Source organism: Ursus arctos, unplaced genomic scaffold (genome assembly GCF_023065955.2).
Source record: "Ursus arctos isolate Adak ecotype North America unplaced genomic scaffold, UrsArc2.0 scaffold_24, whole genome shotgun sequence".
Taxonomy (NCBI): Eukaryota; Metazoa; Chordata; class Mammalia; order Carnivora; family Ursidae; genus Ursus; species Ursus arctos.
In genome coordinates, this window is record NW_026622919.1 from 40,913,567 (window position 1) to 40,940,391 (window position 26,825).

General features: G+C 57.5%; 3 protein-coding genes across 9 annotated transcripts in view; all 3 read right to left on the bottom strand.

Annotated features, from left to right (window-relative positions):
- Positions 1-1,113: 1,113 nt before the first annotated feature.
- Positions 1,114-16,033, bottom strand: FLOT2 (flotillin 2). Of its 7 annotated transcripts, none has more exons than XM_026517734.4 (11): positions 15,856-16,033; positions 10,896-10,977; positions 5,837-5,927; positions 4,716-4,839; positions 4,195-4,313; positions 3,979-4,092; positions 3,758-3,877; positions 3,455-3,669; positions 2,862-3,045; positions 2,446-2,595; positions 1,114-2,369 (listed from the first exon to the last, which is right to left on the bottom strand). In XM_026517734.4, exons 1-11 carry the CDS (start codon positions 15,902-15,904, stop codon positions 2,331-2,333), a joined length of 1,287 nt encoding a protein of 428 aa, XP_026373519.1. In that variant the 5' UTR covers positions 15,905-16,033; the 3' UTR covers positions 1,114-2,330. The 7 variants fall into 7 exon arrangements, with proteins under 7 accessions (XP_026373519.1, XP_026373520.1, XP_044246675.1 ...); XM_026517735.4 differs by lacking the exon at positions 5,837-5,927 and adding an exon at positions 7,886-7,976 and having other exon boundaries at positions 15,856-16,021; XM_044390740.3 differs by lacking the exon at positions 15,856-16,033 and adding an exon at positions 13,076-13,410.
- Positions 16,034-16,218: 185 nt separating this feature from the next.
- DHRS13 (dehydrogenase/reductase 13) lies at positions 16,219-20,818 on the bottom strand. The gene is made up of 5 exons (XM_026517738.4): positions 20,577-20,818; positions 20,357-20,475; positions 19,199-19,322; positions 18,705-19,016; positions 16,219-17,200 (listed from the first exon to the last, which is right to left on the bottom strand). Exons 1-5 carry the CDS (start codon positions 20,701-20,703, stop codon positions 16,758-16,760), a joined length of 1,125 nt encoding a protein of 374 aa, XP_026373523.1. The 5' UTR covers positions 20,704-20,818; the 3' UTR covers positions 16,219-16,757.
- Positions 20,819-23,375: 2,557 nt separating this feature from the next.
- The window catches only part of PHF12 (PHD finger protein 12), a 40,142-nt gene continuing 36,692 nt past the window's right edge, over positions 23,376-26,825 (bottom strand). Inside the window, exons 12-15 of the mRNA XM_026517739.4 lie at positions 26,548-26,646; positions 25,719-25,801; positions 25,007-25,145; positions 23,376-24,644 (exon numbers count right to left, since the gene is read on the bottom strand). Coding sequence (XP_026373524.1) covers positions 24,310-24,644; positions 25,007-25,145; positions 25,719-25,801; positions 26,548-26,646 — 656 coding nt within the window. The 3' untranslated portion in view covers positions 23,376-24,309. The remainder of the gene's footprint in view (positions 24,645-25,006; positions 25,146-25,718; positions 25,802-26,547; positions 26,647-26,825) is intronic.

The window sequence follows — 26,825 nt, forward strand, 5'->3', positions numbered from 1 at the left end:
CCCCCTGCCGGGCGGAGAGTCTGCTTCTCCCTCCTCCTCTGCCCCTCCCCCTGCTTGTGCGACGCGCGCGTGCGCACTCTCTCTCTCTGTCAAATAAATAAAACCGAAAAAAGGAAAAAGAAAATCTTGCTATGTCAAGGTCATAGAAACATTCCCCTTTTATTCTATAAACTTTGCAGTCTGATTTTAACATTAGGCTTGTGGTCCATCTTGAACTAGTTTTTTTTTTTTTTTTTTTTTTAAGATTTTATTTATTTACTTGTCAGAGAGAGAGCACAAGCAGGGGGAGTGGCAGAGGCAGAGGGAGAAGCCCACTCCTCACTGAGCAGGGAGCCCGATGCAGGACTCGATCCCAGGACCCCGGGATCATGACCTGAGCCAAAGGCAGACGCTTAACTGACTGAGCCATCCAGGCACCCTGCCAGACACATTTCTACCTCAGGGTCTTTGGACAGGAAGCTCTTCACTCATGGCTCATTCCTTTACTTTCTTCAGCGCTACCATCTCAATGAGGCCTTCCTTTGACACCCTAAAATTTCACCCCCCCCAATTTTCTATTCTTTACCTCCACCTGAACGTAAGCTCTACAAAGCTAGCGATTTGTACTGTTCACTGTGGTCTCCTCACCACTTAGGACAATGCCTGGCACACAGCAAGCATTAGACAAGTGTGTCAAGCGAATGAGAATACTAAAGCCCAGAGGGATGAAGTTCCTCGCTCAAGAGCACACAGGCGCTTACCAACAGAGCTAAAACTTAAACCCAAGCAGTCTGACTTCAGAGTTCATGCTCTTAAGCCTCGGAAATGGGCTCCGTTACTGAGTGGGGCTCAGGACGGACACAGAGGTGCAGGGAACCTGGCAGCCCCCTCCATCGTCTGCCTGCAACGGAGTCAGGTCTTTCAGGGCTCAGATCTGGCCGCAGCACCTGGGCCAATGGCCACCCCGCCCCAGGATGCTATTGGGGACAAGGCCGGTGTGCTGATGCCCCCCAGTGGCTACCATGGGGAAGAACCGGCAAAGTGCCGCTTTCAGGGTGAATGGGTGTATGGGCGGGGACCTGGTTCGTCCTTGCTTCCTAGCCTCTCCCCTCACAGAAGACACAGTGCAGGGTGTAGGCATAACAGATCTTTATTTTACTAGAAGGGACAGGCAGCGGGGCAGTGCAGCATCCAAGCCCCAGACCAGACATGCAGCATCCACATGCAGGAACAGCTACACAGGCTGGGGCAGAGCCAGAAGTGGGACACTGGGACCATCGGACACCCACAGCACCCCTGCCAGGACGCTTGGGCTCTGGGTTCTTCTGTCTCCACCAAAGCCAGGAGACAGAGGGCTGGGCTGCTTCCCCATGGCTGGAACTCTATCACTCTGGTCAGAAGGAAAGACAGCACAAGGGGTATGGAGTCTGGCCAGTCTACAGCACTCAGTTCTGTACAGGGTTGGTGCGGCCCTGCCCACTGGAGAGGCCTGGCCCCATACCCAGGACAGCACAGGCCTAGCAGGAAGAGGGTCTACACACCTTCTAGTGTCCAACAGGGCTAGACCCTGATCCCAGAAAGGCTTAACAGAGTTGGGACCAAGCCCTACTCCACCTAGTAGGGACCTGTCCGTGAAGGGGACTTCCCTGAGCACAAGCAGAGGCCTCCTAAGGCAGTAGTAAACTGAGGGAGCTGCTATAGACAGGAGGCCTTGCCTCTGTGCCCCTAGGTAGGGAGAGAGAGGTAAGGTACGAGAGCAGGCCTGGGGCTGGGGAGGGCAATGGCCAGGGAGGCCCAGGGGGTCCGGAGTGGGGGAGGCTGGGGACTTCCTGGGGTAGGGCTCAGGGCTGGGAAGACCAGGCCAGGAGAAGGGAGGGTGGCCATCCTACCCAGACCCTCCGCACCCATGCCGAGTTTTGGCAAGGGCCACAGGCAGGATGGACAGATGCACAGAGAACTTCAAGGCACCAGGATTCAGAGGAGCAGCAGGGCTACCACCCCCCAGACAGACCGTGATTATCACAAACGTCTGCAGCTTAAACTACATGATGTGTGCAGACAGTGGGGGCAGAGAGGGAGAGAAAACGACAAACAGATGAAGGAAGAGACGTACAGGGAGATGGGAGATGGGGGTGGAAGGGACAGACCGGATGGATGTGGCAGTGAAAGTGAAGATGTGGGACGGGGAAGAGAAAGGAGACAGCCAGACACAGGAGAGGCGGGAGACAGCCAGAGAAGGCCTGAGCGCGCAGCACTTCTGGTCCCTGTGAAATAAGGCACCAGAGTCAGTAACGTCCCGTCGTCGCTGTGGTAGGAAGACGGCTCCTGGAGGGCGCGGGCCTCCGGGAGCCTCACGCCTGCGCACCGGTGGCCTTCTTGACCAGGGGTATCTGCCGGGATGGGAGATGCCGTGAGGCCGGGGCCTGCGGCCGCGACGCCTCCACCCGCCGCCAGCCCGGCACTCACCTTAGACAGGTCCACGCCTGTGAGGGCATGCACGGAGGCGGGCAGCTCGGCCAGCAGTCGGTTGACTTCTGATGTCACCTTGCTGTTGTCCCCGCTGAGGACCACAATCTCATCGACTTTGGTCAGGGGGGCGGCGATTTTGGCAGCAATCTAGGAGGCGGGGGGTGGGGGCGGGAGGAGAGCTTGGCTGGTGCTCTGACTCGGTCCACCTGCCCCATCCAGTGTGTCTCCCTCCTTCTTCTGCCTTCCCCAAACCCGACGCAGCTTGGGTGGCTCTTATTTGCAAGCCAGGGTTGGGGAGACCCAGGGGCCCAGGTGAGCCCGTGCCTGTTGTAGGGGTCCCGCCCCGCTGCTGAGTACTTAGCCAGCCTGTGCCTGTGGGCCCTACCAGACCCACCCCAGGGCGCAGGCCTCACCTGGGGCAGGGCCTCCAGCACCAGCGCCATCTTGGCTGCATCTCCGTATTTCTGGTAGGCCTCGGCCTTGAGCTTCATTCGCTCAGCCTCTGCCTTGCCCATTGCCTCGATGACCGCTGCCTCCGCCTCCCCGAGTTTGCGGATCTTCTCAGCCTCCGCCTGCGCTAAGAGGACCTGCTTCACCCTGCAGGAGTTCGGGCCGGGCAGGATCAGTGGCAAGAGCCAGGGGCCTCTCAAGCCTTGTCTGGGGGCAAACCCTCAAGCCCCCTGCTCTGACAGGTGTCGGGGTGGGGGACCCAGGAAGGGGAATGCACTGGCCTTCTCAGGAGGAGGCCGCTGGCTGCCAGATGCAAATGGGAGTGGGGACTAGCCAGGATGCCTGCTGAGCCAAGTCCCACAGCGGGCCCTCGAGCCTCCTTTATCTCCTCCAGTCTTCCCAGCACCAATCCCACGGGGACGCAGGCCCCCTCCACTCACAGGTAGTAAGGAGGGACAGGGAGAGGTGGCTTCCAGGCCGGGGACGGGAAAGCAGGCGGGGTGCGCGCATCAAGCAGCCTGACTAGTCCCCACCCCCCCACGGCCAGGGCGCTCACTTCTCCCCCTCGGCGATCTGCTGTATGCGGTGGGCCTCAGCCTCGGCGGGGCGGCGCACTGTGGCAATGAGCTCCTTGTCTGTGCGGAGGATCTCCTGCTCCTCCACGGCTATCTGTTTCTTGCGCTGTACCACCTCGATCTCGATCTCCTCCTGCCGGATCTTCTGCTGCTCGCGGGCCCCCTGCAGCTCGTAGGCCAGCTGGGCCTCGGCGGTCTGCGGCGGGAGGTTGGGGAGCGTGTCAGAGGCTGGCTGCCAGGTCCTGAGCCCTGAGCCCCACCTGGGATGCCCGACGGCGCCTCACCTTGATGTTGACCTCCTCACTGAAGGCTGACTTCTGTAGCTCGAAGGCTCGCTTGGAGTCGGCGATCTTGGTGTCTGCCATGAACTTCACATCCAGCATCTCCTTCTTGCACTCCGCTTCCTGGCAACCGGAGGGGCAGGTGCTGAGGGTCCCCCAAGCCAGCAGGGTCCCACCACCCCTGAGGTCCCTGTCCCTGGGGGCGGGAAGGAAAGCGCGTGTACCCGGATGCCTGCATCCCGCTCGGCCTCGGCCACCCCGATGTCGGCATCTCTCTGTACCACGGCAGTCTGCGTCTTGCCCAAGGAGCTCAGATAGTCCACTTTGTCATACACGTCCTGGGAGGGAAGGGCGAGTCATCCTTGGGAACAGTCACAGGCATAAAGGGGCCAAGTATCCAGAGGGAGGTGGGGGGGTGCAGCCTTCCTAACACACGTCACCTTGATGGTGAAGCTGAGGATCTCGATGCCCATGCGGCCGACGTCGGGGGCCGCCACCTCCCGCACCAGCTTGGCAAACTGGTCTCGGTCCTGATAAATCTGCTCCACGGTCAGGGTCCCTGGGGACAGAGGGATCATGGGCTGGCTTCCTGGGGGCCCAGCGCACTGGGAAAGGGAGGAGGCAGGCAAGCAGCAGTCTGAGTGTATGCACACGTTGTACAGTCTGAGCTGGGGGTTCTTCACGGTGTTGAACACTGAGCCCCCTCCTGCAGAGCCCAGGCTGGATGAGGAAAAGTGTCCCAAGCAACACTGGGTGCCTGACCAGACCAGCAGCCCCTCACCGCCCCATCCCAGGGCCCTCCCCTTCGCTCAGGTTGCCTGAAGTTTTGAAAGAAAGTCTTGGTAGGACTGACAGGCCCCCCTGCCTGGCCCTGCGCCCCTCCCCAGCCCCGGCCTGGAGATCCCGTGAGGCTCTCGAAGGCAGCAGAGGGGTCCCTGGGCGGGGCAGGGCGGGGCCTTACCGAGGATGGAGCGCAGGTGCCCCTCCAGGGTCTGCAGGACGACGTTCTTGATGTCTTGCACGTTCTTGCCCAGAAACTGCTCGCAGGCCACTGCCAGGAGCTCCTTCTCCGTCATGATCTTCACCTGCCAGTGGTCACAGAGACGCCTGAACCAGGCTGGAGGGGGGCATATGGAGGCCCAGACCCAGAGGTGTGGAGGGTGGTGGCTGTGCCCCTCCCCTACTTCTTCAGACCTGGAGGCCTAGGGGCCAGGAGGGGCCAGAGTCTGGCTGAGGCCTCTGGTGGCAGAGCACACCAGGAATTCTTACACTGACAAATTTTATGTTCACTGGCAGCCTCAGGCCCTGACCCGGCCCGTGTGCTAGGCATCTGGGGCTCGTCTCCCCACCCCTCACCCACTCACTGTTCCCTCCTTAGCCAGTTCCTCCTACGCAGGCTCCCCACAGTGGGAGACCTGCAGGCTGAGGGGCAGAGAGGGCGAAAAGGAGAATGAGCAACAGGGACACAGACACACAGGCAAGGGAAGAGAGCCTGCACGGGGCAGGAGACAGGTCGAGGGGACGCCACCGAGGGGGGGTATCTTCTGGCCTTTCCTTCCCCAAGTACTAAGCCAACCACCCCGCACCGGCGGCCTCTAACACGGTTGTGCCTTGCCGTCCTGTGAAGCTGAGAACTGGACTACAGCAGGAAGCCCCTTGCCCAGGCCCTGAGCTGGGAACACAAAGCAACCTCCGAGAGTTCCTCTGCTCACGTGGCCTTGCCCTCTGGCCCCCGCCCCTCTAGCCCCCTACCCAGAGGACGGGGAAGGCTTGGGTTCTGGGGCGTGGCACTTCCAACACCTGCAAAGAATCGGGTGGGGTTAGTGAGACAGGAGCCCTCAGCGCCGGTTCTGTCCCTTGCGGGCCCGCTGAGGAGAAAAGGATGTCTGTTAGTCCTGCTGAGTGGCCAAGGGGCCGAGTGAGCGCGTTCCAGTGGCGATGACCCTCTCTTGGAAGGGGGGCAGGGGCAGGGGCACTGGAGGGAGACTGCCCCTGGCTGCCGTCCTCTCCTCCTCCCCCCACACCCCAGCACAGGGACGAGGCAGCTCAACGGACATGCGCGGGGCTGCTGAGTTACTATACCTGGGCGACACCCGTCACAGTTAAAGCTACCCCCTCGGCCGTCTCTACGTCCTCGCAGCGGGGCTGCAACGTCATAATCTCTAGGGAAATCCTGCCAAGAAATGCAAAACAGGGGCATGGGTCTGGGGGCCCAGGGCCTGGGGTGTGGGGAGAGTCCAGTACCTCACTGCTCCAGCTGGGATGGGCCGGGGGGTCCTGCTGCAGAGGGTGGGGAGGACGCTCTGAGGGCTCGTGGTTAGGAGTCTGTGAGGGGACGGGTGGGAAGGTAGAGCAGCTCGGGTGCAGTGTGCTACCCACAGCACACGTCCCCTGGTCAGAGCAGCCTGGCTTGCGGCGTGGGGAAAGGGAGTAGAGGAGTGGTCGGGGGTGGTCTGGGCCAGTGGGGAGAGTGCAGGTGTAGCTGTGTGCCTATGGCCTGAAAACGTCCTGGAAGTGCTGTACCCCAGGCTGTGCTGTGTAGGTCGTCCGCGGGGGCCATGGGAACAGCCCTCAGGGGCCTTCACCTGTCCCCTGGGTCTGCTCAGTACCCCAAGATGCCCTGGAAGGCTGCCCAGAAAGCTCTGCCTACTAGCCTGGCATGCTAGGAGTCTGCCCACTGCTGGACCACGACGGAGGTGATCCTGCGTCTGCCCCTTGCCGGGGAAGTCCTGCTTGGTCCCTTCAGCTGGCGGTGGGCTTGCCTGGAAGCCTACCCTCCGGGGGTAGGGGGAGCGCGGTCACTTTCGCCAGGGGTGTCGAGGGAGGCCGGGACCCTACCCGTTCCACACAAGGTGCTCTGAGCTTCTCGGGCCTCTGTGCCAAAGCCTGCCCGCTGGAGGCTATAAGGAGTGGATGTGGTGGAGATGGTCCCCTGCCCGAGGAGAGCCGGCAGGATGGGTGAGGGAGGGAGAAACGCTGTAGGCTTTTGCCTGAGAAGCCTGAAGGGCAATTTCACGCAAGGGAAGGGATGGGTAAGATGATGGTGTGGGCTCTTCCAGTCTGGGGACCCAGCATGCAGGCTCTGAGGGGGCAGGGGCTTTCTGATGCTCACTGCAGGGTCCACAGTGCCTGGAACCGGGAAGGAGCTCAACAGCTGAGGAGTGAAGCAAAGAAATCTCTGGGAGGCACTAAACCCCTCGGCTCCGGAGGGGGTCTCGCTGGCTACGGCCACATGGCAATGAAGAGGGACACTTGCTTTTCTAAGTGAGACTGGATTCATGATAAAGCTTGAGTTTCTCTGGCACTTCTTCTTCTTTTTTTTAGCAAGCTCCATGCCCAGCGTGGAGCCCACCACGGGGCTTGAACTTAGGGCACTGAGATCAAGACCTGAGCTGAGATCAAGAGTCAGACGCTCAACCGACCAAGCCCCCCAGGCGTCCCTCTGCAGCACTTCATTTCCAAAACTCCCAAGGAGCCCTCATACGCTTTCCTTGCCTTTCCCATATCCCCACAAAGCACCGAGAGGACAGCATTCCCCCATTTCACACGTAAGGGAACCAACATGAGTGACAAGAGATTGGCTCAGAGGCTTCTCCACAAAAAGGGCAGGAAGAGCCAAGACTCGTTTTGCTAAGGCCTGTCAAGACGGGAGGAGGCCAAGGAGCTGGGAGAACAGAACTCTTCAGGGGACCCATCTTCTGGATTGTGAGGAGGAGGGCTAGGGCTTGACATGTGTCAGCATGGATAGGCAGGGGCTGGCTAGCAAGGGGCTCCACAGTGCCTGGAGTGGTTGGACTGAACCCTTCCTACCCAGACAGCCTTGCTCTGGCACATAGGGGCCTGTATCTCCTGCCTCAACTTACCCCTTGGCAGCCAAGGACACCCACTGGCGGACTTGGGCAGAGCCTCCAGACTCCCTTGCTCTTTCCCCACTAGCAGCCCCGGTGGGTGAGAGCAAGGGAGCTGGGGCTCTCCAGGGGTCCACCCTGGCGCCCAGAGCAGTGCAGGTGGGAGCAGAGGGGAGGGAGGCACACTCTCAGGAGGGGGGTCCATCCGGCTCCTGCCTGCCGGGCCCCGCAGGGCAGGAAGAGAGAAGGTCAGACACAGAGGAGGGAGCAGGTGGGTTATTACCTGTGCGACCCCTGTTACGAATAGCGGGACCCCCTCCGACGTCTCAATATTCTCACAGCGACACAGGATGGTCATAACCTCCAGAGACAGTCTGAGGAGCAGCCAGGGGGAGGGAGAGGTAGGGACAGGAGGGGTAGGAGGGGACACAGCAAACACACACAGTGGTTACCAGACAAGCACCGATGCCTGATGCCTGGGGGGCGGGGTTTGCTGTCAGTACTCGAGCCCTCTCCTGCCAGCTCAGCCTAGGACTGTAGGGGGACAGAGGAACCCCCCTTGCTGGCCTGAGGCCTCTGGATGTCTTCTCTAGCCTCCATACCCGGCTAAGGGGGAGCTGCGGGGCTGCGGGTAAAGCCTGCCAACGCCCTGGGGCTCTGAGGCGGGGAGGCCTGTGCGCAGGGCACCTAGGTTGCCCACCACCTCACTTTCCCAGGACGGTCCTGACACGGTCTGGGAGATTCAGCCTCAGTTTTACCTTCCAAACACAGGCAAACCTGTGTTTCCAGAAACTGGGCAGGAGAGGCTGCTCTGGGGGTTAATGAGCCACAGCACAGACCGGATCCTGCGTGGGTTTGTGCCACGTATCGCTGAGAAGGCAATGTAGGGCCAGGAAAGCCCAGAGAGAGCCTGGGATTTTCTGATTTGGGGGGCCAGGTATCAAGGAAGGCTGGGGGAGGAAGCGTGTCCCTGTCAGAATATTCCCAGGGACAACAGGGAGGTGATGGAGTAATTCGCTTTGGAATTTCCAAAGTTGGGCACAGGCAGAGAAGAGAGTTATGGCACAGAAAGCGAGGTGCTCATGCACCCTAGCGGGCCTCCTAGCGCACGCAGCACGAGTGTGTGAGTGTGTGCAGGCTGGCGCGCCGGGCAGAAGCGAGGCTGTGGGCAGCGTGGGAGGTTCCCTGAAACCAGAGGAAAGGAGGACAGTGGCTGAGGCCGAAGGAGCTGAGGGAGGTGGACTGGGGGATGGGAGCAGTAGGCCGAGTGGAGCCCTGCCCTCCCCTGTCACAGCGCCAGCCCCGGGGGCTCCGGCCACGCAGGTGTGCAAAGCCTGCCTTCCTTCGAGCCCCTGATGCTAGCACTCCTGGGCCTGAGAGGGCTCTAGACTCGGCTCAGACAGGAACCCACCAAGCTCTCTTCTGGGGAAGGAGGAGAGAGGGAGATAGGAGAGAGGGAGGGAAGGAGGGAGGGAAGGAGGGAAGGAGGGAAGGAAGGAGGCTGCAGCTCAGATGCCAGAGGGGGAGGGCTCACTCAGGTAAGGGAGACAGAGCTGCCACATGAGGGCCTCAGGGTCTCACAGGACGTGGCAGCCAAGTGCGGCAGAAGGGACTTCACTGAGCCTGGGGAGGAATGGCTGACAAGGGAGGTGGCGGAAGTGGTGGATATGCCAGGTGGCTGCGGAAAGGGAGGCTTAGAACCCAGGCCAGGTTAGAAGCCTCTACTCTGACCTGAGAGGCTCCCACCGGCCTAGGGAAATAGAGGCCCCAGCTCGTAGAGCTGTCCTTCAAATAGACATGGGGTCGGGGAAGGGGCTGCCCTCAGGAACAGAGTCCAAGAAGGGGAGGGGCTGCAGGCTCAGACTCCCCAGCAATGGGACCAGAGGGGGAATGCTGAGCCTGGGCACAAAGCCTTCTACTCCGTACTTCCGAACTTACTGTCAGAGCAGCTTGGCCCCCTGTCTCGGGGCGCTGCTCCCTGGAGCAAGAAGTGGGGGGTGGGGCGGGGGAGGAGGGGGTGCCAAGAGCATTGAGAAAGGGCTGCAGGGGTGTGGCCCTAGCAGTGGGTGCCTGCGCGGGACAAGTGTCTGGGATAGCTGCAAACTCTCCAGGCCTGGCTGTGCATCAAGGTGTTTGAACAAGATACTCTGTCACCCCCGGACTGCATGGCCTGTGGGGTGGGGTAGCAGTGCCTCTGGAGAGGGCTCCCCATGGCTTCTGACAGGCCAACTGGCCCACTCGAGAGGGCCTAGCAACTTCCTGACAGGAAGCTGTGACCAGTATCGGTTATTCTCAGACACTTCCGGCCTTGGGCCATAGGAGTCCCCCAGGATCCCTTAATTCAGGTGGAGCAAAGCGAGGGGAGAGCAGGGGGGTTACTGGGAATTCAGTGAAGTTAAGAAGTTGACCTCCTTCCCATGCCCCTGGCCCTAGCCGACACTGTCAACGTCAGTGCGGCCCTGGGGCTTCTCTCTGATGATTGGTGGGGCTGGCACAGAGGGGGATTTCCACTGGAACCACCACTGCTTCCCTTCGGGGCGACCACCACTTCCCCTGCCACACCTCCCAGTTCTGCTGCCCCTGCCGCCTGGGTCCTGGCCTGGAAGGATCTGGGCACAGTAAGGAAGGGGGTGATGGTGGAAAGGTGGCTGGCACGCCTCATCTCCTCCTGGGGGCGCAGTGAGGGAGGCAGGAGGGGCCCAGGCCAAGTCTGGGGTCCTGGGCGAGCTCCAGGGAGAGCCCGATGACATCTCCCTTCCTCTAGTGAGTCTTCCCAGACCGACTGCGGAGGTCCAGATCTGTTTTGCCCGGCCCAGCACCAAATCCTTAGCTCCCCTCCCCATCCCTAAGTGGCCACTGCCACGGAGCCACTTCAGACTATGGATCGGTTCCCTGCTCTCCGGCCACGGCCTGCACTGTCTGGGCCTGCACAGGCGAGGGCGTGTGTGGGTCTCTTCAGCCTCTCCTCTTCACAGGGAGGTTAATTAAGGCTTCGGGAATAACTGAGCTAGACTTATGGAATGACGATTCTGCCTGGGCATGACCCCCGAACTCTCTGGAACACAACTGATGTCTCCAAGGGAAAAGTGCACCCCTTGAAGGCACCCAGACGGACCCCCTGCACCCCTGTGCCACCCGTCTCTCCCGCTTCTTAGGAGGCCCCACCCCCCCAGGATGGAATGTGGCCAGTGGCAGATGCTCTGGCTGACTGTGGGGGGAAGGGGGAAATGCTGCAAATCCTTTTCTCCCTTGCCCACCTGGATGCCAGGTTCCCGGGGGCCCCGAGCCCTTACCTCTGAGTGTCGGAGATACACCACCAGGCCCAGGCCCAGCCGCCAAACACGTACTGTTTATAGTCAGAACCACAACAGCCCCCTGGAGAGCAAAGCAAACCACTGCTGGTCAGTCAGTTCTCGGGTTTGTCCGCTCCCCGTCCCTTCAGCAGCAACTTTGGCCCTTTACCTGCCCTGACACTTGACAACTCCCACTGGTGGGTGCTGAGGTCACACAGAAGTGGGAGAGAGCTCTTAAGGGTCTGGGATGCTAGTTCCGTAGACAGATAATTTGCATAAAAAGGAAGATATCCAATGAGTGGTTCAGAACGTAAGCGTTTGCAGAGTAGATTTCTGTGCTAGGGGTGCAGAGATGAAGATACAGTCCCCATCTTGAAGGAGATGGGAGCTTTTCCTGAAATAACCATAATACTAATCCCATGTGATTGCCTGTTATCAGGGCGTGTGCAGGCAGAGAGGGAATGTGGGGGGCTGTTGGCTGGGGGGCACTGGGAGGCTGAGGGGAGGGAGGAGTCTCGGAGCCAAGATGGCATCCTTGCTCATGCCCAGGAGACACATCTCGGTAAGGCTGGTTCTCTACTCCCAGGGCTGCAGAGTGACTGCGTACCTCTGGGGAGCAGAGCGAATGCGGAAGGCAAGGCCTCAACACAAAGGCCAGCCTGTGGTACCCATGGGAGAAGTGGAGAGAAAGGGAAAAGGTCTAAAAAGGAAGTGGTGCCTGAAAATTCTATCAACTAAACAGAACGTCGAATCGGGCCCCAACTCGGATCTAGCCGTAGACATGTCCAGCACGCATCTATGCGGAAGTGAGAAAAACCAATTCCTGAAACTCTTGTTGTGAACTTCTCCTGTGAATGCCAAAGTTATTCATCAAGTTCAAGAAACCTTTAGTAAAAGCTAGAGGGGCAGTTTCCTTGCAGCGTGTGCACGCGCGCGCGCACACACGCACACACACACACACCCCATACAGGAAATAGATGATTCAAAGGAAATGTGATGATTTGGGAAAAAGCCAGTGGGTGTCGTCATTTCTGTATTTACAAACTTAGGTTTTCGGGAAAGCTTTAGGGTGTGTGCCTCCAGTGCGCAAGGGTCAGGGGTAGTTTCATGTAGCTGGTTACAGTATTCTGAGGACCCACAGCAGAGAGAGCAGATCATAGGGTGTCTCAGGTATCAGGCCAAGAAGCTGTGTGTGTGTGTGTGTGTGTGTGTGTGTGTGTGTGTGTGTGTGTGATGGGGGGGGCACATAGGAATTTAAGCTGGTGAGCAACAAAATGACATTTGCATTTTAGAAACACCGCTTTGCACAAGGAAGATGAGGGCAGGGTGGTCTAGGAGATTCGGTAGAAGCCTTCCGCAGTGACCTAGGCCAGATATGGCGGCTGACATTAGGAAGTCACTTCCAGAGCAATCTTGTCCAAGCGGTTTTCCGTGAGGGTGGAAGCGGAAGCGTCTACAGGGGCAGCACATCATAGGCCGCCGCCGGCCACACGTGCTCACTACGCACCTGAAACGCGGCTGGTGTGACTGAAGAGCGAAATTTCTAATTTAATTAATCGAAACTTAAGTGGCTAGTGGCTGCCGTACCGGTGCAGCTCTGGAGTCCAGGTCGGAGTTGGTGGGGACGCCAACAAGGGCAAGAGAGACGACAGAGAGAACAGGGAACTGGAGACGAGTTCTGGACAGGTGGAGGCGAAGGGGGCCCCACGAGTGCACAGCGCCCGTCAGCACAGAGAGCTGGTGGCTGAGCCGGCTCACTGGGCAGCCCTCCCGGTCTCCAGGGCCTGCACGGCGTGCAAGGAGCCACACCGGAACTCCAGGCAGCAAGGAGCAGCCCAGCAGTAGGAGTTGGGGTGGGAAGAGGAGCTCTGTCCGTTTCTCTGTGGTGGAAACACCGGCCCACAGGGCTGCTGTTCAAGGGAAGCTATTGCAGGCTTCTCGGCCTTGGGGAGTGGGGTGAGGAGGCCTCTAAGGGCAAGCAGTCAAGCTGAAACCTAAGCCATCTTGGGATCCAGAGAAACAGAGGGTCACACATCACAGCCCGTTTCACTCCGGCCTGGTGAGGGCTGGGGCCTGGCTGCCTCTGGCCAGCTCCAGGGCACTTCTCCGTGTGCTGGGGTGGAAGTGGTAGTTGTGGGGAGGGAGGAGGGTGGGGAACGGGAGGGGGGTGCACGTTTTACCTTTAACTTCGTCTTTGACCTTGGGGAGCAGGCTGTCACCACTTAAGCTGGGCCTTGGCCAAGGGCAACATGGCCAGGTTCCCAGGGGTAGCAACAACAGGAAGCTGGGCCTTCCAGCCTGCCCCGCCCCCAGCAGCCTCCACCCCTGGAAGGCATCTTCCTCCCAGATTCCTGGTCACCCTGAGTCTGAGCACCACTCCCCAAAAAGAGCACGTAGGTGCCCCTTCCTTGATCTCCCTTGCTCTCACTCTCTTCCGACCTGGAAGTTTCTCCTAGTTTTATCTCACTTTTTCTAACCCAACTTACTTTCCTTTGCCCTGTCTTCACCCAAGTTGAAGAATCACAAAACATTCCATGATAACCTCTGCCCCACTCTCAGCCCCTCCAGACCCAGCCCAACCCTCTGCCCTCTCAGGAATACTCCCCTCCCTTTCTGCCACTTTTCTACCTTCTTCCCACTACTCCAGAAGACCATATTCTACGAGGGGGATTCTACGAGGGAGTCTTTTTTGAGCCACAACCCCCCTTAGTAGTCCAGCAATGGTGGAATATCATAAACGCATAAAATACATAGGAAACAAGTTATCTTGAAAGTTATCAAAATATTAAAATAAACAAATGTGTCATATGTAATACATGGTAATACGTGTGATACAGTAAAACATTAAATACAATCTAGTGGTAGATTTAACAACTAGCTTAACTTCAAAGTCATGATGAGCATGAATGATTCTGAAGGTACCTACGAAAAACTGCGGTGTGGTAGGAAAATATCTCCTAATACCATCACGGGTTGTGGCTGACATTTATAATGCGAAGAAATGCTAAATTTCGATTAAGGTTAGTGAGAATAAAAATTCACGTCTCTCCCTACCCAAACACACAGACCTCTGAATTCTCCCCACCAACCCCAGGTTAAGAACCTCTGACTTATTGTAGAGACAAGAGAAAGGTGTCTGGTGTTGGGAGTCCCCTTTTAAGTTCCTGACAGCAGAAATAGAGAAAAAGGTTTTTATATTACAGACTGAAGGAGGGAAGTAAGACAACCAGAAAAACTCCCAGCCTTTTCAGGTGGAGAAGATGACCAGGAGACGTATCAGCATCCCTCTCAGATTGGGCTGAAAGAGATGCCTCTGGACTTGAACGTCACCAGGTGGGGGCAGGGCTGGGAGTGGCAGCTCCGCTGGGCTCCGCTGGGACTTCCGTGTGGGAGAGAGCCACATCTTGGCGGGATCATCTCAAATCCCCAGGTGTCGTGACGCTGGGCACTATCCCTCCCTCTTCTCTCCCATCCTTCCTTGACTCCGGCACCCTCAATTCTCAGCACGGCCTCCTCTCCCCACCCCTAAAACAGCTTTGAAGTTAGCATGGCCCTGGCCTCTGGCCCGAAAACGAGGTTTCCAGCAAGGGGAAGGTACAGAGCAGCCCGCGTCAGGTGCTCCTCTCACCCCTCAGTCTCAAAGCTCTCCACCGGGACAGGACGGGAACTTTTGTCTCCTTAGCCCAGAGTCTTGGCTTCCAGAAAGAAACTCCACAAGAGAGACAAAGTGTGGGGCAGATTCAGGTTCTAACAGCCGTCTTTGGGATCCGAGCCTGGGAGTCAGGTCCAAGTCTGGCCTCAGTGCTCTCTGAGGGGTCTCCCTCCTAATCCCAAAGGCCACCTCTGGTCTTATCTGCTCTCCCCTGGTCAAGGAGAGTGGGGATTTCCTGTCGGCAGAGAGACTGATTTTGAGATCCAAACTCAGCCAGAGGCCATGTTCTGGGGTGAAAGTTCCAGATGAATGGATCACACCTCCCCTAAGGCACAGCTACAAACACTGGTCTAGCCCACCCGGTCTACAGCCAGCCCTGAAACTCTGCACACAGGCTGGAAACTGGCATCGACAGTGTGAAGAGCTGAAGGATTCCCGCAGCCACAGGCCTCTAAGCTGTCAGGAAACACCACCCTCCCCAGCACCTGTGAGCCAGGGGTTGCACAAACTGGGGGCTTTAAAGGCTTCAGCCACCTCGAAAAATACCCAAATACACACTTTAAGAAGCAGCCTTAAGGCAAAGCTACCTCTCCCCTCCCCAGTACAGCAGTCCCCGGGCCCTGCAGAAGCTCCAGAAATTCTGGAGCCTGTAGCATTTTGCAATCGGGGCGACACAGCCCAGAGCCCGATTTCTCAACCTGTAGAGGCCGCACCCGCATCTCTGGGGCGGGCAGTGCCAGTAAACCCCAGCAAGCCCCGACCTGCTCAGAATTAACGGGAGCACAGGGATCCCTGTCCCAGGGCCCCTCCCCGGGCAGGCACCTGCCCTCCAAAGCTGCGAGACCCGCCCCAAGGCCCGGGCGCTGGAATCCAGCCAAACTGCTGTGTTCCGGTAACCACGGGTCTCCTCCCTACGGCCTCAGTTCGGGACCCCCTAGGCCACGGTGGAGTAGAGGGGAGGAGACCGTGCCCGGGGAGGAGGCGGAGAAAGGAGAGAATAAACAGGGGAAAACATGCAGTGGGAGGGGGAGTCCCGAGGGCGCGGAGCACCGCAAGCGTGAGAATGGGGGCCCCTCTTGGAAGGTTCTCAGGCCCAACATCGGCGCCCCCACCCCCACCCCCCGCCCCTTACCCTCCGCCCTGCCCTCCACCCTCCGAGCCCTTCCGGCCTAGCCCGTCCCCGCTCGCTCCCCAGCCCCACACCCACCCCGAGCCCCCTCCTCAACCACCTTCACGGGCACAGCCCGCGCGCCCCAACACCCTCCCAGCCCCGGCGCCCCAGCCCCACCTCCCTCGCCGCCCTCTCACCTGAAACCACCAGCGCCTCGTTGGGCCCCACCGTGTGGCAATTGCCCATGGCGCCGGCGGCACGGAGGGCCCGCGGGCACCGCAGGGACCTGGACAGCACCACGCGCACCACCGGCCGCGCCCAGCCTATCCCGCCACCCCCAGCGGCCGGTCGCCCGCCCGCCTGCGCCCCTCCGCGCTCGCAGCCCCGCCGGAAGTGTGGCGGCGGAGGGCGGGGCCGGCGGGCGACAGCGGCGGCAGCGAGCGCGAGGCGAGGCGCGGCGGTCAACACGCTTTATTTCCCCGGGCCCAGCCCGCGGCACCCCGCGAGGGCGCCCCCTGCTCCCGCCGGCCGCCCGCACCGCGACGGCGCGGCCCTGCCTCACCTCCCCGCTCCCACCCGACCGCCGTGGCCCTGGAGTCACACCGCTCCTGCCCTTACCCCCTTCCCGGAGGTGAGACCTTGGGCGAGTCCCTTACCTCTGCAGCCTAATCCCGCCTCGGCAAGTGGGGGTCATTTCACTACGTGGCTACGTGGTTGCAAAGGGCCCAGTTCAGTACTTGTCAGTGTTGAACTGCATCAAATGACAACCCCCTCCCAGGACCTCATCCAGAGGCGATCAGCATCACCCAGAGTGGGGACTGGAAGTACGGAATTCAAATTCCTCAGAAGCAATGTCTGGCACATTATCCCTCACCTCTCAATCGGGGATTATTGTTATTCTCAGGAAGAAATCATCACCCACGATTTCCTTCCACCAGGAAAAGAGCTGTTCAGGACACAATTTGACGCCCCAGAAAGGAACCATGAAGGTAAAAATTGCAAACCCCGCCGTGCCCAGAGCATGGCCTGGCATGCAGTTAAGGTTTTCAGGGGCCACCAAGTGCCATGGAAAGCATCCCTGCCTGGGGATTAGGAGATTTTAGGGCTCAGGTTCGGTTTTAACCTGAATTCGGCGTGTGACCTTGGACAAGTCTGGTGAACTCTGAGGGCTGGGGTGGGGTTCAGAAACTGTGGGCTCCTCTGGGTGGGGGCTGCTCAGGGAAGATGGGGCCCCTGTGTCCTCAGGCTGGGGATCTTCATCAGGTTCGGCCCCCTCGCCAGGCCCAAGCCCTGCCAGCCTTTTGCTGGCCTCCCACAGCCGGTGAGCTGCACGGTCATCTCGGGCGGCTGGGGGCACCTCCTCCACGTGGCAGTTGGCAAAATATCTCCCACTGAGGGGCTCAATGCCCTCCTGTAGAGCGCAGTACAGGGGTGTCTGGGCACCCCCTCTTGGTGCCCGCAGCACAAGCCAGGCTAGTGGGCGCAAAAGTGGGCGCAGCCATCCAGGAACGTGGCGCAGGAAAAGCTCCGAGTTCACAGGCCCTGCGGACAGGAAGAAAGGAAGGAGTGGGGAGGACGGTGGGCGAGGGCCCAGGGGAAGAGCGACAAGAACAGGGCTAGAAGGGAGTGGGGAACAGAGTCCAGTTCCAGGAAGACCAGGATAGTATTGAGTGGGCATTCAGGGTCCTCACAAGGGGACCTCACTCATTTCAACAGCAAGCCTCCTCCTCTCCATCTGAGCTCCTGTACGTCCCCATGTCCCAGATGTTCTCTCATGCTGCGTCCCCTGCCTGAGGGGACCTCTTTTCTTCTAGCTCAAGTCCTGTTCCTTTGTTCAACCAGCAAACACGTATTAACACCTATGGCAGACCAGCCACTGTTTTGTACATTAGAGATGGGGAGTGTAATAAAGGCTTATAAATGTTAGTTGTGATTATTATTGTCACTGTTATAATAACTAGTGAGCCTTAGGCAATGACTATCTGTAGTGCAGTATGGTGGGCGTCTGGCTTAGTCGTTGGAATATAGGACTCTCAATCTCCAGGTTGTGAGTTTGAGCCCCACGCTGGGTGTAGAGATTACTTAAAAATAAAATCTGAAAAAAATGCATTTTGGTAATATGGGTAGGACAGATCTTGTTATCCTATAATCTGTTTCACAAGGCAGAGATGGGCCTTATTCATCAGTTAACTCACTCAGACTAAAAGCTAAAATGCTAGAAGTGGACTTCTAGACCCTAGATGACCCAGCCCATCTCTATACCTCATCTCTTGCCACTCTCCTCCTCTCACTCTGTTCCAGCCTCGTGGGGCTCCCTGTTCCTTCTCAAGAATACCAGGGACTTCTGCCTCAGGGCCTTTGCACTTGCTATCTGCTCTGTTCTTTACACTCTTCTCCCCAGAAAACCACACGGCTCATTCTCTCATCTCCTTCAAGCCAATGTCACCTTTTCAGATATGCCTTCCTTGACTGCCAGAGAAAAACAGCACCTTCTGTCATTTCATATTCCCCTCACTCTGCTTTATCTTTCCCATAGCATTTTATCGCCACCTGTCATTGTATAAACTTATTAGCAATCTCCCCTTCCCTTAAACTAGAATGTTTAAGAGAATGTAAATTCTCGAAGGAAAGGGTCTTTGTTTTGTTCACTGCTATATTCCTAGCACCAAGATGAATGCCAGGTACATAACTGGTACTTCGTAAATGTTTTTTGAATGAACAAGTGGTTATTAGCCATCATCATCATTACCATCATATTATAGTGAGTTCAGTCATATGGATTGCTCCCTGGGGTGAGAACCTGGGCTTTATTCATTGCCATTCCCTATCCAGTAGTCAGTATCCAGGCTAGTGGTGTGAGAGAAAGAACCCAGGCAAGGAGAGCCTCTTTCCAAGATAAGCAAGGAACAGGTCTCTCCTTGTACGGTGCTTCCTTCCTGTTCCGAGATTCTGGGGCTCAATGAGAGGCTGGGGGTGCACAGGATGGGTCGCGGATGGGAGAGGGGGAACCAAAGCAAAGCAAAGCAGTCAGAGAGCCAGGCCTCACCTGGGTGGGCTGCATAGCAGGTGACACCAGTACCCTCAAGCTGAGCGGCGAGCTCCCTGGCAAACAACACGTTGGCCAGCTTACTGTCGGCGTATGCCCGCAGCTCCTGCCGCCAGCCCACCACCGGGCGGTCCAGGCGCGTGAAGTCAAGGCGCCCTCGCCGGTGGGCAGCTGAGGATACCACCACCACGCGGCTAGGGGCGCATGTCTTCAGCCGGGGCAGCAGCAGATGTGTCAGCAGGAAGGGGCCAATGTGGTTCACTCGCAGCAGCAGGTTAAACGGCTTGTGGGTCCGGCCACAGGAACTGATCCCTGGGGCAGGGGCTTGATATGAGCAACTGCGCTACAGGGATCCCCGAAGGCCTCGGTGTCCCCATCTGTGAGACAGTGGTAGGGGGCATCCTTCCCACGCACGCACTGGCCCTCCGGCAAGACCTGGCTAGATGGGACAGTTGCCCACCCGCCGCCCCCCGGCAGGTCCTGCTGCCCCTCACCGGCATTGTGGATGAGGATGTCCAGCCGTGGCTCAGAGCTCAGGAAGGCAGTGGCAAAGGCCCGCACGGAGGCCAGACTCGCCAAGTCCAAGGCCATGAAGATGATCTCATTGTTCCCACTCTCCTGTGGGGCAGCAAGGGCTGGGCTTGTCACCAGGCACCTCTCTCCTCTTCCCTCTCCCTAGGTATCAAATTTTAAGAGTCCTCCTCCTACTTTTACTAAGATCTGCCCCATCCATTAGAAAGTAGTGGACACGTATGTGGATTCTGGATGCAAATCTTGACTTTGTCTTTTATTAGAATGTGACGTTAGACAAGCGTGACATTAATCTCTCTGGGGCTCAGTTTTCTCACTGTAAAATGGGAACAATACAGTACCTATCTCATGGAGTTGTTGTGAGGATTCAGTGAGTTAATCTATGTAAAATACTTAGAACACTGCCTGCCACCCAGTCAGCACTGTGTAGGTAGTACTTGCTATTATTATTATCATTCCCTCTGGCCATTATAGCTTATCCTAAAATCTACAACAGACTTCTTTCTCACTGGTCTCCCCTTCCCCACTCCTGCTCCACTCACCCCCCCAATCCAGACATGTACAGCCATTGTGGGGTTCCTCCAAGAAGGCTATTCTGACAGTCCATACCCTGCTGAGGACCCTTCATTGGATCTCCACTGCTCATCCTATAAAATCTGAGTTCCTCAATAGGGTCTATAAGGGCCTCCAGAATCTAGCCCTGGTTCAGAGCCTCCAGCCTCTTCATTTTACTTCTTTACCCCATATTTTGTGCTCCATCCAGCCTCAATAAACCTCTGCTTTCAGTTTTTTTTTTAAATCGAATCAGCTCTCTTGCCTCAGGGCCTTTGCATATGCTGTTCCCTCTGCTGTTCCCTTCCCTACTGTCTTTCATTAATGTAAGTTTTACCCATCCATAAATGTCTTAGAGCAGCGATTACTTCCTTCCGAAAGCCCACTTCCTAGCTTGCGTCTGGTGCCCCTTCCCTGTATGGCCAGAGCACCAGGGGACCCTCTTTTTCTGCGCTTAACGACCAGTTAAGGAAGCCGCTCTGTTCGCCCCTCTGTGTCCCGGTGTGTCGGTTTTCCGCTCACCCTCTCATCCTCTCCGGCCTCCCCCGCCCCCGCCCCCCACGCCTCACCTGGCGGAGGTCGAAGGCGGCTGCCTCACCGCGCTCCCGGCTCCGACAGGCCAGCACCACGCGCGCTCCCCGGCGCGCCAGCTCCAGCGCCGTCATCTTCCCGATGCCGCTGTTGGCGCCTGCGGTGGGCGGGCGGTAGCCGCGCTGAGCCCCGTGGGCCGCTGACCCCGCCGCCCGGCCTCCCCGCCACCCGGCCGCCCGCAGGTCCTCAGGCACTCACCCGTGACCACGGCCGTGCGGCCGCGCAGGCTGGCTATACCGCCGCAGGGCGGGGCCTTCACCAGGTTGTAATAGACAAGCACGTAGGCGCCCAGCAGCAACCCGGCGCCCAGCAGCAGCGCCTCCATGCCCGCCGCGCCGCCGGGCCCCCGCACGGGCCCCGCACCTCCCTGGATCGCCGCCCGCCCGGCGGCTGCCGATCCGCCCCGCACCCGCTCGGGCCTCCCTGAAGGCGGAGGCGGAGGCGGAGGCGGGCGAGAGGCAGGGCAGGGGTGTGTGTGCGTGCGTGTGAGCGTGGGCCCTGCGAGCGCCCCCTAGGCATGCGTCCTCGTCCTCCGGGTGTGTGCTTGTGGAACACCTTCTAGGTGCGCGTGTGCATATGGGCCCTGGCAGCGCCCTCTAGGTGTGTGCCTGCGTGAACTCCTTGCAGATGAGCGTTTGCGAGCAGGGGCGCCCTGGCTGTCCATGCATTCACCTACTCTGAGTATGTGAGTGACTCTGTGAGTGTGTAATGTGCCCATGGGCCCTGGGATTGCCCTGGGGTTGTGTGTGTGCCTCTGGATCCTGTGTGTGAGCACCTTGGAGGTGTGTGTGTACTTGCAGGCCCAGGAAGTACCCTGTGGGTGTGTGTCTGTGTGACCACCTGTTACAGGTTTGTGCCCCCCGTGCACCGAGAGCCCCTCCGGGTGTGTGCATGCGTCTGTAGTCTCTGTCAATGTGTCCCCTTGAACGAACATCTTCCTACGTAGCTGTCCTTTGTGCTCATGCCCCCTAGCTTGGGACTTGCAGGATGTGTGTGAGCCCTCTGGGTGTCATCTGTGCTTAGCAGAGTCTTTCCCTTCTGGAGAGGTGTGTGAACGCTGTTATGTCTGAGTGAGTCCGGTCCTAGATGCCTTGCCCTCCATAAACAAGTCCTTCTACTCCTTATCCTCACTTCCAGCCCTCAGCTTCTGGAATTCTTCCTTGTTCTTCCTATAAGGTCAGAGAGATGATGCAGGGGCCAGGGTGGCCCCATCCGCTCAGGGCTGTTAGGATTCATTCATTTGCAGTCTCTTTCTCCCTGCCTCTGCCTCACCCCCGCAGTCCCCACATTCCTGAAGGGAAGCAGAAAGAGAATAAAATACAAAATGTTATGACTTTTTTTTTTTTAAAGATTTTATTTATTTATTTAACACAGATAGAGACAGCCAGCGAGAGAGGGAACACAAGCAGGGGGAGTGGGAGAGGAAGAAGCAGGCTCATAGCGGAGGAGCCTGATGCAGGGCTCGATCCCATAACGCTGGGATCACGCCCTGAGCCGAAGGCAGACGCTTAACCGCTGTGCCACCCAGGCGCCCCTGTTATCTGACTTCTAGGAGGCAATTTCTCTGGGATGGTCCTCACAGGTGGTAGAAATAGGCAAAGCAGCTCCACGACTCCGTGGAAGAAGGGATTATGATGGCAAGGTGGGTGGCGACAGTTAGGGAGGCACAGGTAAAAGGAGACTGCTGGCCAGGAGACTTGCCAGGACAAGGACTTGCTTGAGGAAACCATTGCGACTAAACACCCGCTGTTTGACACTTACGGTGCGCCCAGCAGCGTGGTTAGCCTTGGAAATACTGAGCAGAACAACAGGTTTCTGCCCTGGGCGAGTTCAAGAGGCCCATCAGGGCAGGGGGAGCAGAGTGGTGGGGACAAAGCTAGGCAGGTAGGTGGGAGCCCAGGGACAGACCTGATTTTGGGGGGGGGTAGTTTCCTACTTGGCTGCACTATGGATTTGGGGTTCAGTTGCAGACGCTGTGGGTTGAAGCTGGGAATGGAATATTAATGAAACAATTGGGTGCATTCTCCATCCTCAAGGCAAAATCCCCACACGCCAACAGGTACAACTTCCTTAAACACTGCTGGGGTAGACACAGGTGATCTGTAAGGAGTCGAAGACCTGTCTTCAGGAAGAACATCCCAGAGAAAGTGTCTCATGTAAGTTCTGGGAGGAGGAAAGGGTGGGAGCTTGGTTTGATGAGAGGCTTCTCAGGGCCTGAGAATTCAGGTAATGCGCTAGGTTCCTTTTCTGACGAGGAGCTGCAATTGTAGGCAAGTCAGGATTGCTAGTCACATAAATTGTGGCTCCACTGGTCTAGAGACCGGATCTTTTTCCTCATGAGGCTTCCCGGAGATGTCTGAATGGACAAATTGCTCCACACCAGATTCTAAGCTCCAAGAGGCAGGAGCCGTTATGTGCCCAGTTGACTGCTCACGGCAAGCTCCCTAGACCAAGCCCGAACTCGCGGCAAAGGCCATGCCCAGAGGAGGAGCTCAAGTGATACTTGAACGAGCTGCCGCATGCCCAGCTCAGGCCGACGGGGAAAGGATACAGCCAGGTGTTGACTTCTCCCGGAATTGATGAATCAAATGTGATAGCAACCGCAACTAAAGGCAGCCCCAACTCCTGAAGCTGAAGGTTCTAGACCAGAATGCAGGGGTCTCAAGACAGCTCCTGTTTTATTAGATAGGTTTTGGAGTCAACTGGAGGAGGGCCTGCACACTCCCGGATTCTTGCAGCATGTGGTCACGTCAAATGATTCCCCTGAGTCCCCCGTGAAGCCAGGCAACAGCCCCCCGCCCCTCAGATGCACCCCTAGCCCTCCACTTTCCCACACCCACCTTGGGCTCACTTTTCTCCCAGACCTTTGCTCTCCTGCCTTCCCATGGGGATTGAGGGTCTGGGAATGAGACTAGTTCAAAGAGACTGCGACCAGGGTCTTGGGGAGGGTCCCCTCTAAGGGTGATGACAGGTAGGACAGACAGGCAGAAAACATAATTTGAAGTATTTTTGTTTTTTTATATACAGAATACAGGAAAGTTTCTGTAAAGTCTAAAACATTACAATTACTATGTACATTGGTACTACTTGGGGTGGGAGGGGGGAAGGAGGGAGCCAGGGGTGGGAGGAACAGGAGAGAAGTGGCAAGAGAACAAAAAAAGGAGACGAAACAGGTTTACGACAAAAACGTTTTTGCTACAATAGACAATTTGAAGAAAACGCTCTACCACATGTAGTACTGTACAGTTTTTAAAAACATTGAAAAAATGTCATCACTAGATGTATTTACACAAAATCCAAATACACTTTTCCTTATTTGAAATAAAATAGATGGACAGCCAGAAAACGAATTCATTTCTCATTTGTCCATAATACACAGTAGCTACCTGTAGTGCAACCGCTGCAGAAAGGGAAAGTAACGCGGAGGGCGGGGGCCACGGAAGTGGGTGGGTAGCGATCTTTATATTAAATAAAACAATGATATTGTATAGATTTTGCTGTATGAAAACTGTATTTTTTCTTTTAATATAAAACTATTGTCACTGCCACAAAATAGAACAAGTTTCTGATTATTTTACAACGGCGGGCGAGGGGGAGGGAGCAGGAGGTGGGTGGGGAACGGTTTCGTGTTGGAGGAAGTGTCCAGACCATAGGCCTTCCCCTCCCTGCCCACGCTGTTCCTCAGCTCGGGTCTGCCGCTTACCCATGAAATGTTGAGTACAAATATATGTGCAAATGCCCCCTAGAACTTGAGAAAAGAAAAAGGATTTTTAAAAAACAGTCAAAAGGTTTTCTTCATTTCATGCAAAGATTGTAGTTGAAGGGTTTCTGGTGGAGTATAGAAAAAACCCGGGCTTGGTGTGTGTACATTTTTGCATTGCAGGAAGTCTTGGGCTGGGCGGACAGGCGGGGGACGGGGTAGCCGCCCGTCCTAGGGAACGGAGTTGGAGCGCAGCACAGGGCCCTGGTGGGGCTTGAGAGACAGCTTCTCGGCCAAGACCCCGTCCTGCAGCAGGCTCGCGTCGCCTTTGGGCTGTCTGGTCGCAAACTCGGTGATGCTAAAGACGAACTGCAGGCACCCCAGCTTGATGTAGCTGCCGTGGTGCAGCAAGGCCGTGCCCTCCCAGCCGGCCCCGCTGCCCCCTATCAAGCTCGAGCTGCTGGCTTTGCAGTTGCAGGCTCGCCGCGGCGGCCCCTGGGCCTGGGAGCTCATCACGGCTGCCTCCTCACTTGGCTCCTCATCCTGTTTCTGGTGCCGGCGGCGCCCTGGGAAGGAGGAGGGGGGTCACTGGGAGAGGACCAGGGAAGTGGCCAACCCAGCCGGGGCTGTTGGCCACGACTGGGCCCCTGCACCTCCCCATTCTAACTGCGGGGTGACTAGGGCTGAGGGACACCGGGAAAGGACCAAGGGAGTCTGAAGTCCCCAAGGAGGCGTGCGTGCGCACAGCGCTGGCTTCTCTGTGGCTTTCCCTGGCCCACAGGGAGAGCCTGGCCGACGGGACCGGGAAGGGAAGGGACCGGGAAGGCAAGGGAGCCGGCCGTCAGCAGCAAGCCGGAGCCACCCTGACGGGGATCTTAACATGACGTGTCCAAAACGGCCGGCTCTGGGGCCACGGGGTCCGACTTACTGATGACACTCTGCACTTTGGCAACAATACTGCTTGGGGGGGTTGGCGGGGTCTTCTCAGAGAAGTCACATGAATACAGCACATTGTCCACCGTTGTCCCATGCTCACTGTAGTTTAACAGCTCATAATGTTTGGTATTCTGAGGAGGAGGAGGGAAGATAAGATGTGTGGTCTGCTGCGTGGGGCCTGGGGCTAAGGGGAGAGAGGACACATGGAGAAGGCCGTGCTGCTCTACCTGGCGAGCCCTCGCTTCCCCAGTCAAGCCCCACTTCCCTGTCTCTTTAGAACAGGGTTCAAGACTCACCTGCCCAGGGAAGCCTTCCTTCCCAGTGCCCCCCAACCCCACCCCGCTCTCCCACTGCTCCTTTTCTCTGCCTCCTCGGCACTGGGTCCTGTTGAAGTGCTGTTCACTGGCACAGAGGCTTGGCTTCCTTCTATGCTGCTCCCCTGCCCTGCTTTCAGTGGGCTCCCCCTGCTGAGCCTGTGAGCAACCTCAGGAGAAATGGCAGCCCCGCTCCTAGGGAGCGGTAGCCATGGTAAGACGCCCTTTCACACCAAGACTCTTCTCCTCCAGGAATGACAGGGAGGGAAAAAGAGGAGAAGACCCCCCCGCCCCCTCTTCCCTTCACCCAGGACACTGAACAAAAACCCCAGTGCCTAGGAGAGGCCTCAGGTGGGGAGAGCGCCCTCCCACCCCATCCCCAGCCCTCACCTCATCATAGAATATGCAGGCGTGTTTCCCGGACACGTAGTTACAGTGACCATAGTTTGTAAGGCACACGTCCATGTCAGCTCCTGCAAGTGGCAGGAGTAGAGGCAAAGGCAGGTAGAGAACAGACTGTAAGGTGTATGCAGGGAAGGTGGGGGGCAGGGAGTTAGCTTCTGGGCGGGTACTGGTAAGACCTCAGGGGGAAGCTAGCTCAGGGCCCCTTCCTTGTATTTTTGAACAAAAACTGATTTCTTTTCCAATCCCCTTCGAAAGAACAGCTGTCCCTGCCAGGTGATCTCATTTAGAACATGTGGCTGCTGCCCAGATGGAAAGAGTGAGCTCCTGAAGGGGGGGGGGGTGGTTATTTCTATTTCTATGAGGGCACAACATGGGGTGCAGGGTTCATAAATCCCATCATTGGAAAGAAAGGAGATTTCTGGGCTGTGGGCTGAGCTGACTGTCCCTCTGCATGAGATATAGGACTAAATAAAGGTGAGGGGTGTGTGAGCCCCATCACTTTTTCAAAGACCTCCAGGGACAAAGTATGCGCCTCTGCTCAGCTATTTCCTGCGTGCTTAAAATGGCTCACTGAGCGGCGATCAGAGCTGCCTCTCCTCTCTCCTGAGGTCATGCCGGGCCCAAAGCAAAAGGGCTCGAGCCAGGGAAGACAAGCAGCTGATAATCTCCTTTCTTAGTCCCTCTTGCCTGGATATCTGCTGGATTAAACCAGTCAGCCCTGGAGAGGGTTTCCCTCACCCCTTTCTGGCCTCTGTGGGTAAGGGCGTTAGTATTTGGGGCTGAAGACATCTGGTGCCTCTCCCAGCTGGCTCACCTGTCCCGATGTAGAGGGTTCGGTAGCACATGCTCACAGCTCCTCCCAACCCTAAGAGAGGGTAGAACACAGCTCGGGCTTGGACCTCCTTTCTTTGCACTACAAAATAAACACAGGGATAGGGTCATTCGGAAACTCAGAACCTGAGCCCCACACATATACCAGAACCCAGACCTCTGGCTCGTGGCCTAGAGAAAAATCATCCCACTAGGTGAGTCATCTTGCCGCACTCACCTTGGGCACTGGGCTGCTTCAGGGTGATGCTCTCCCCACACCCA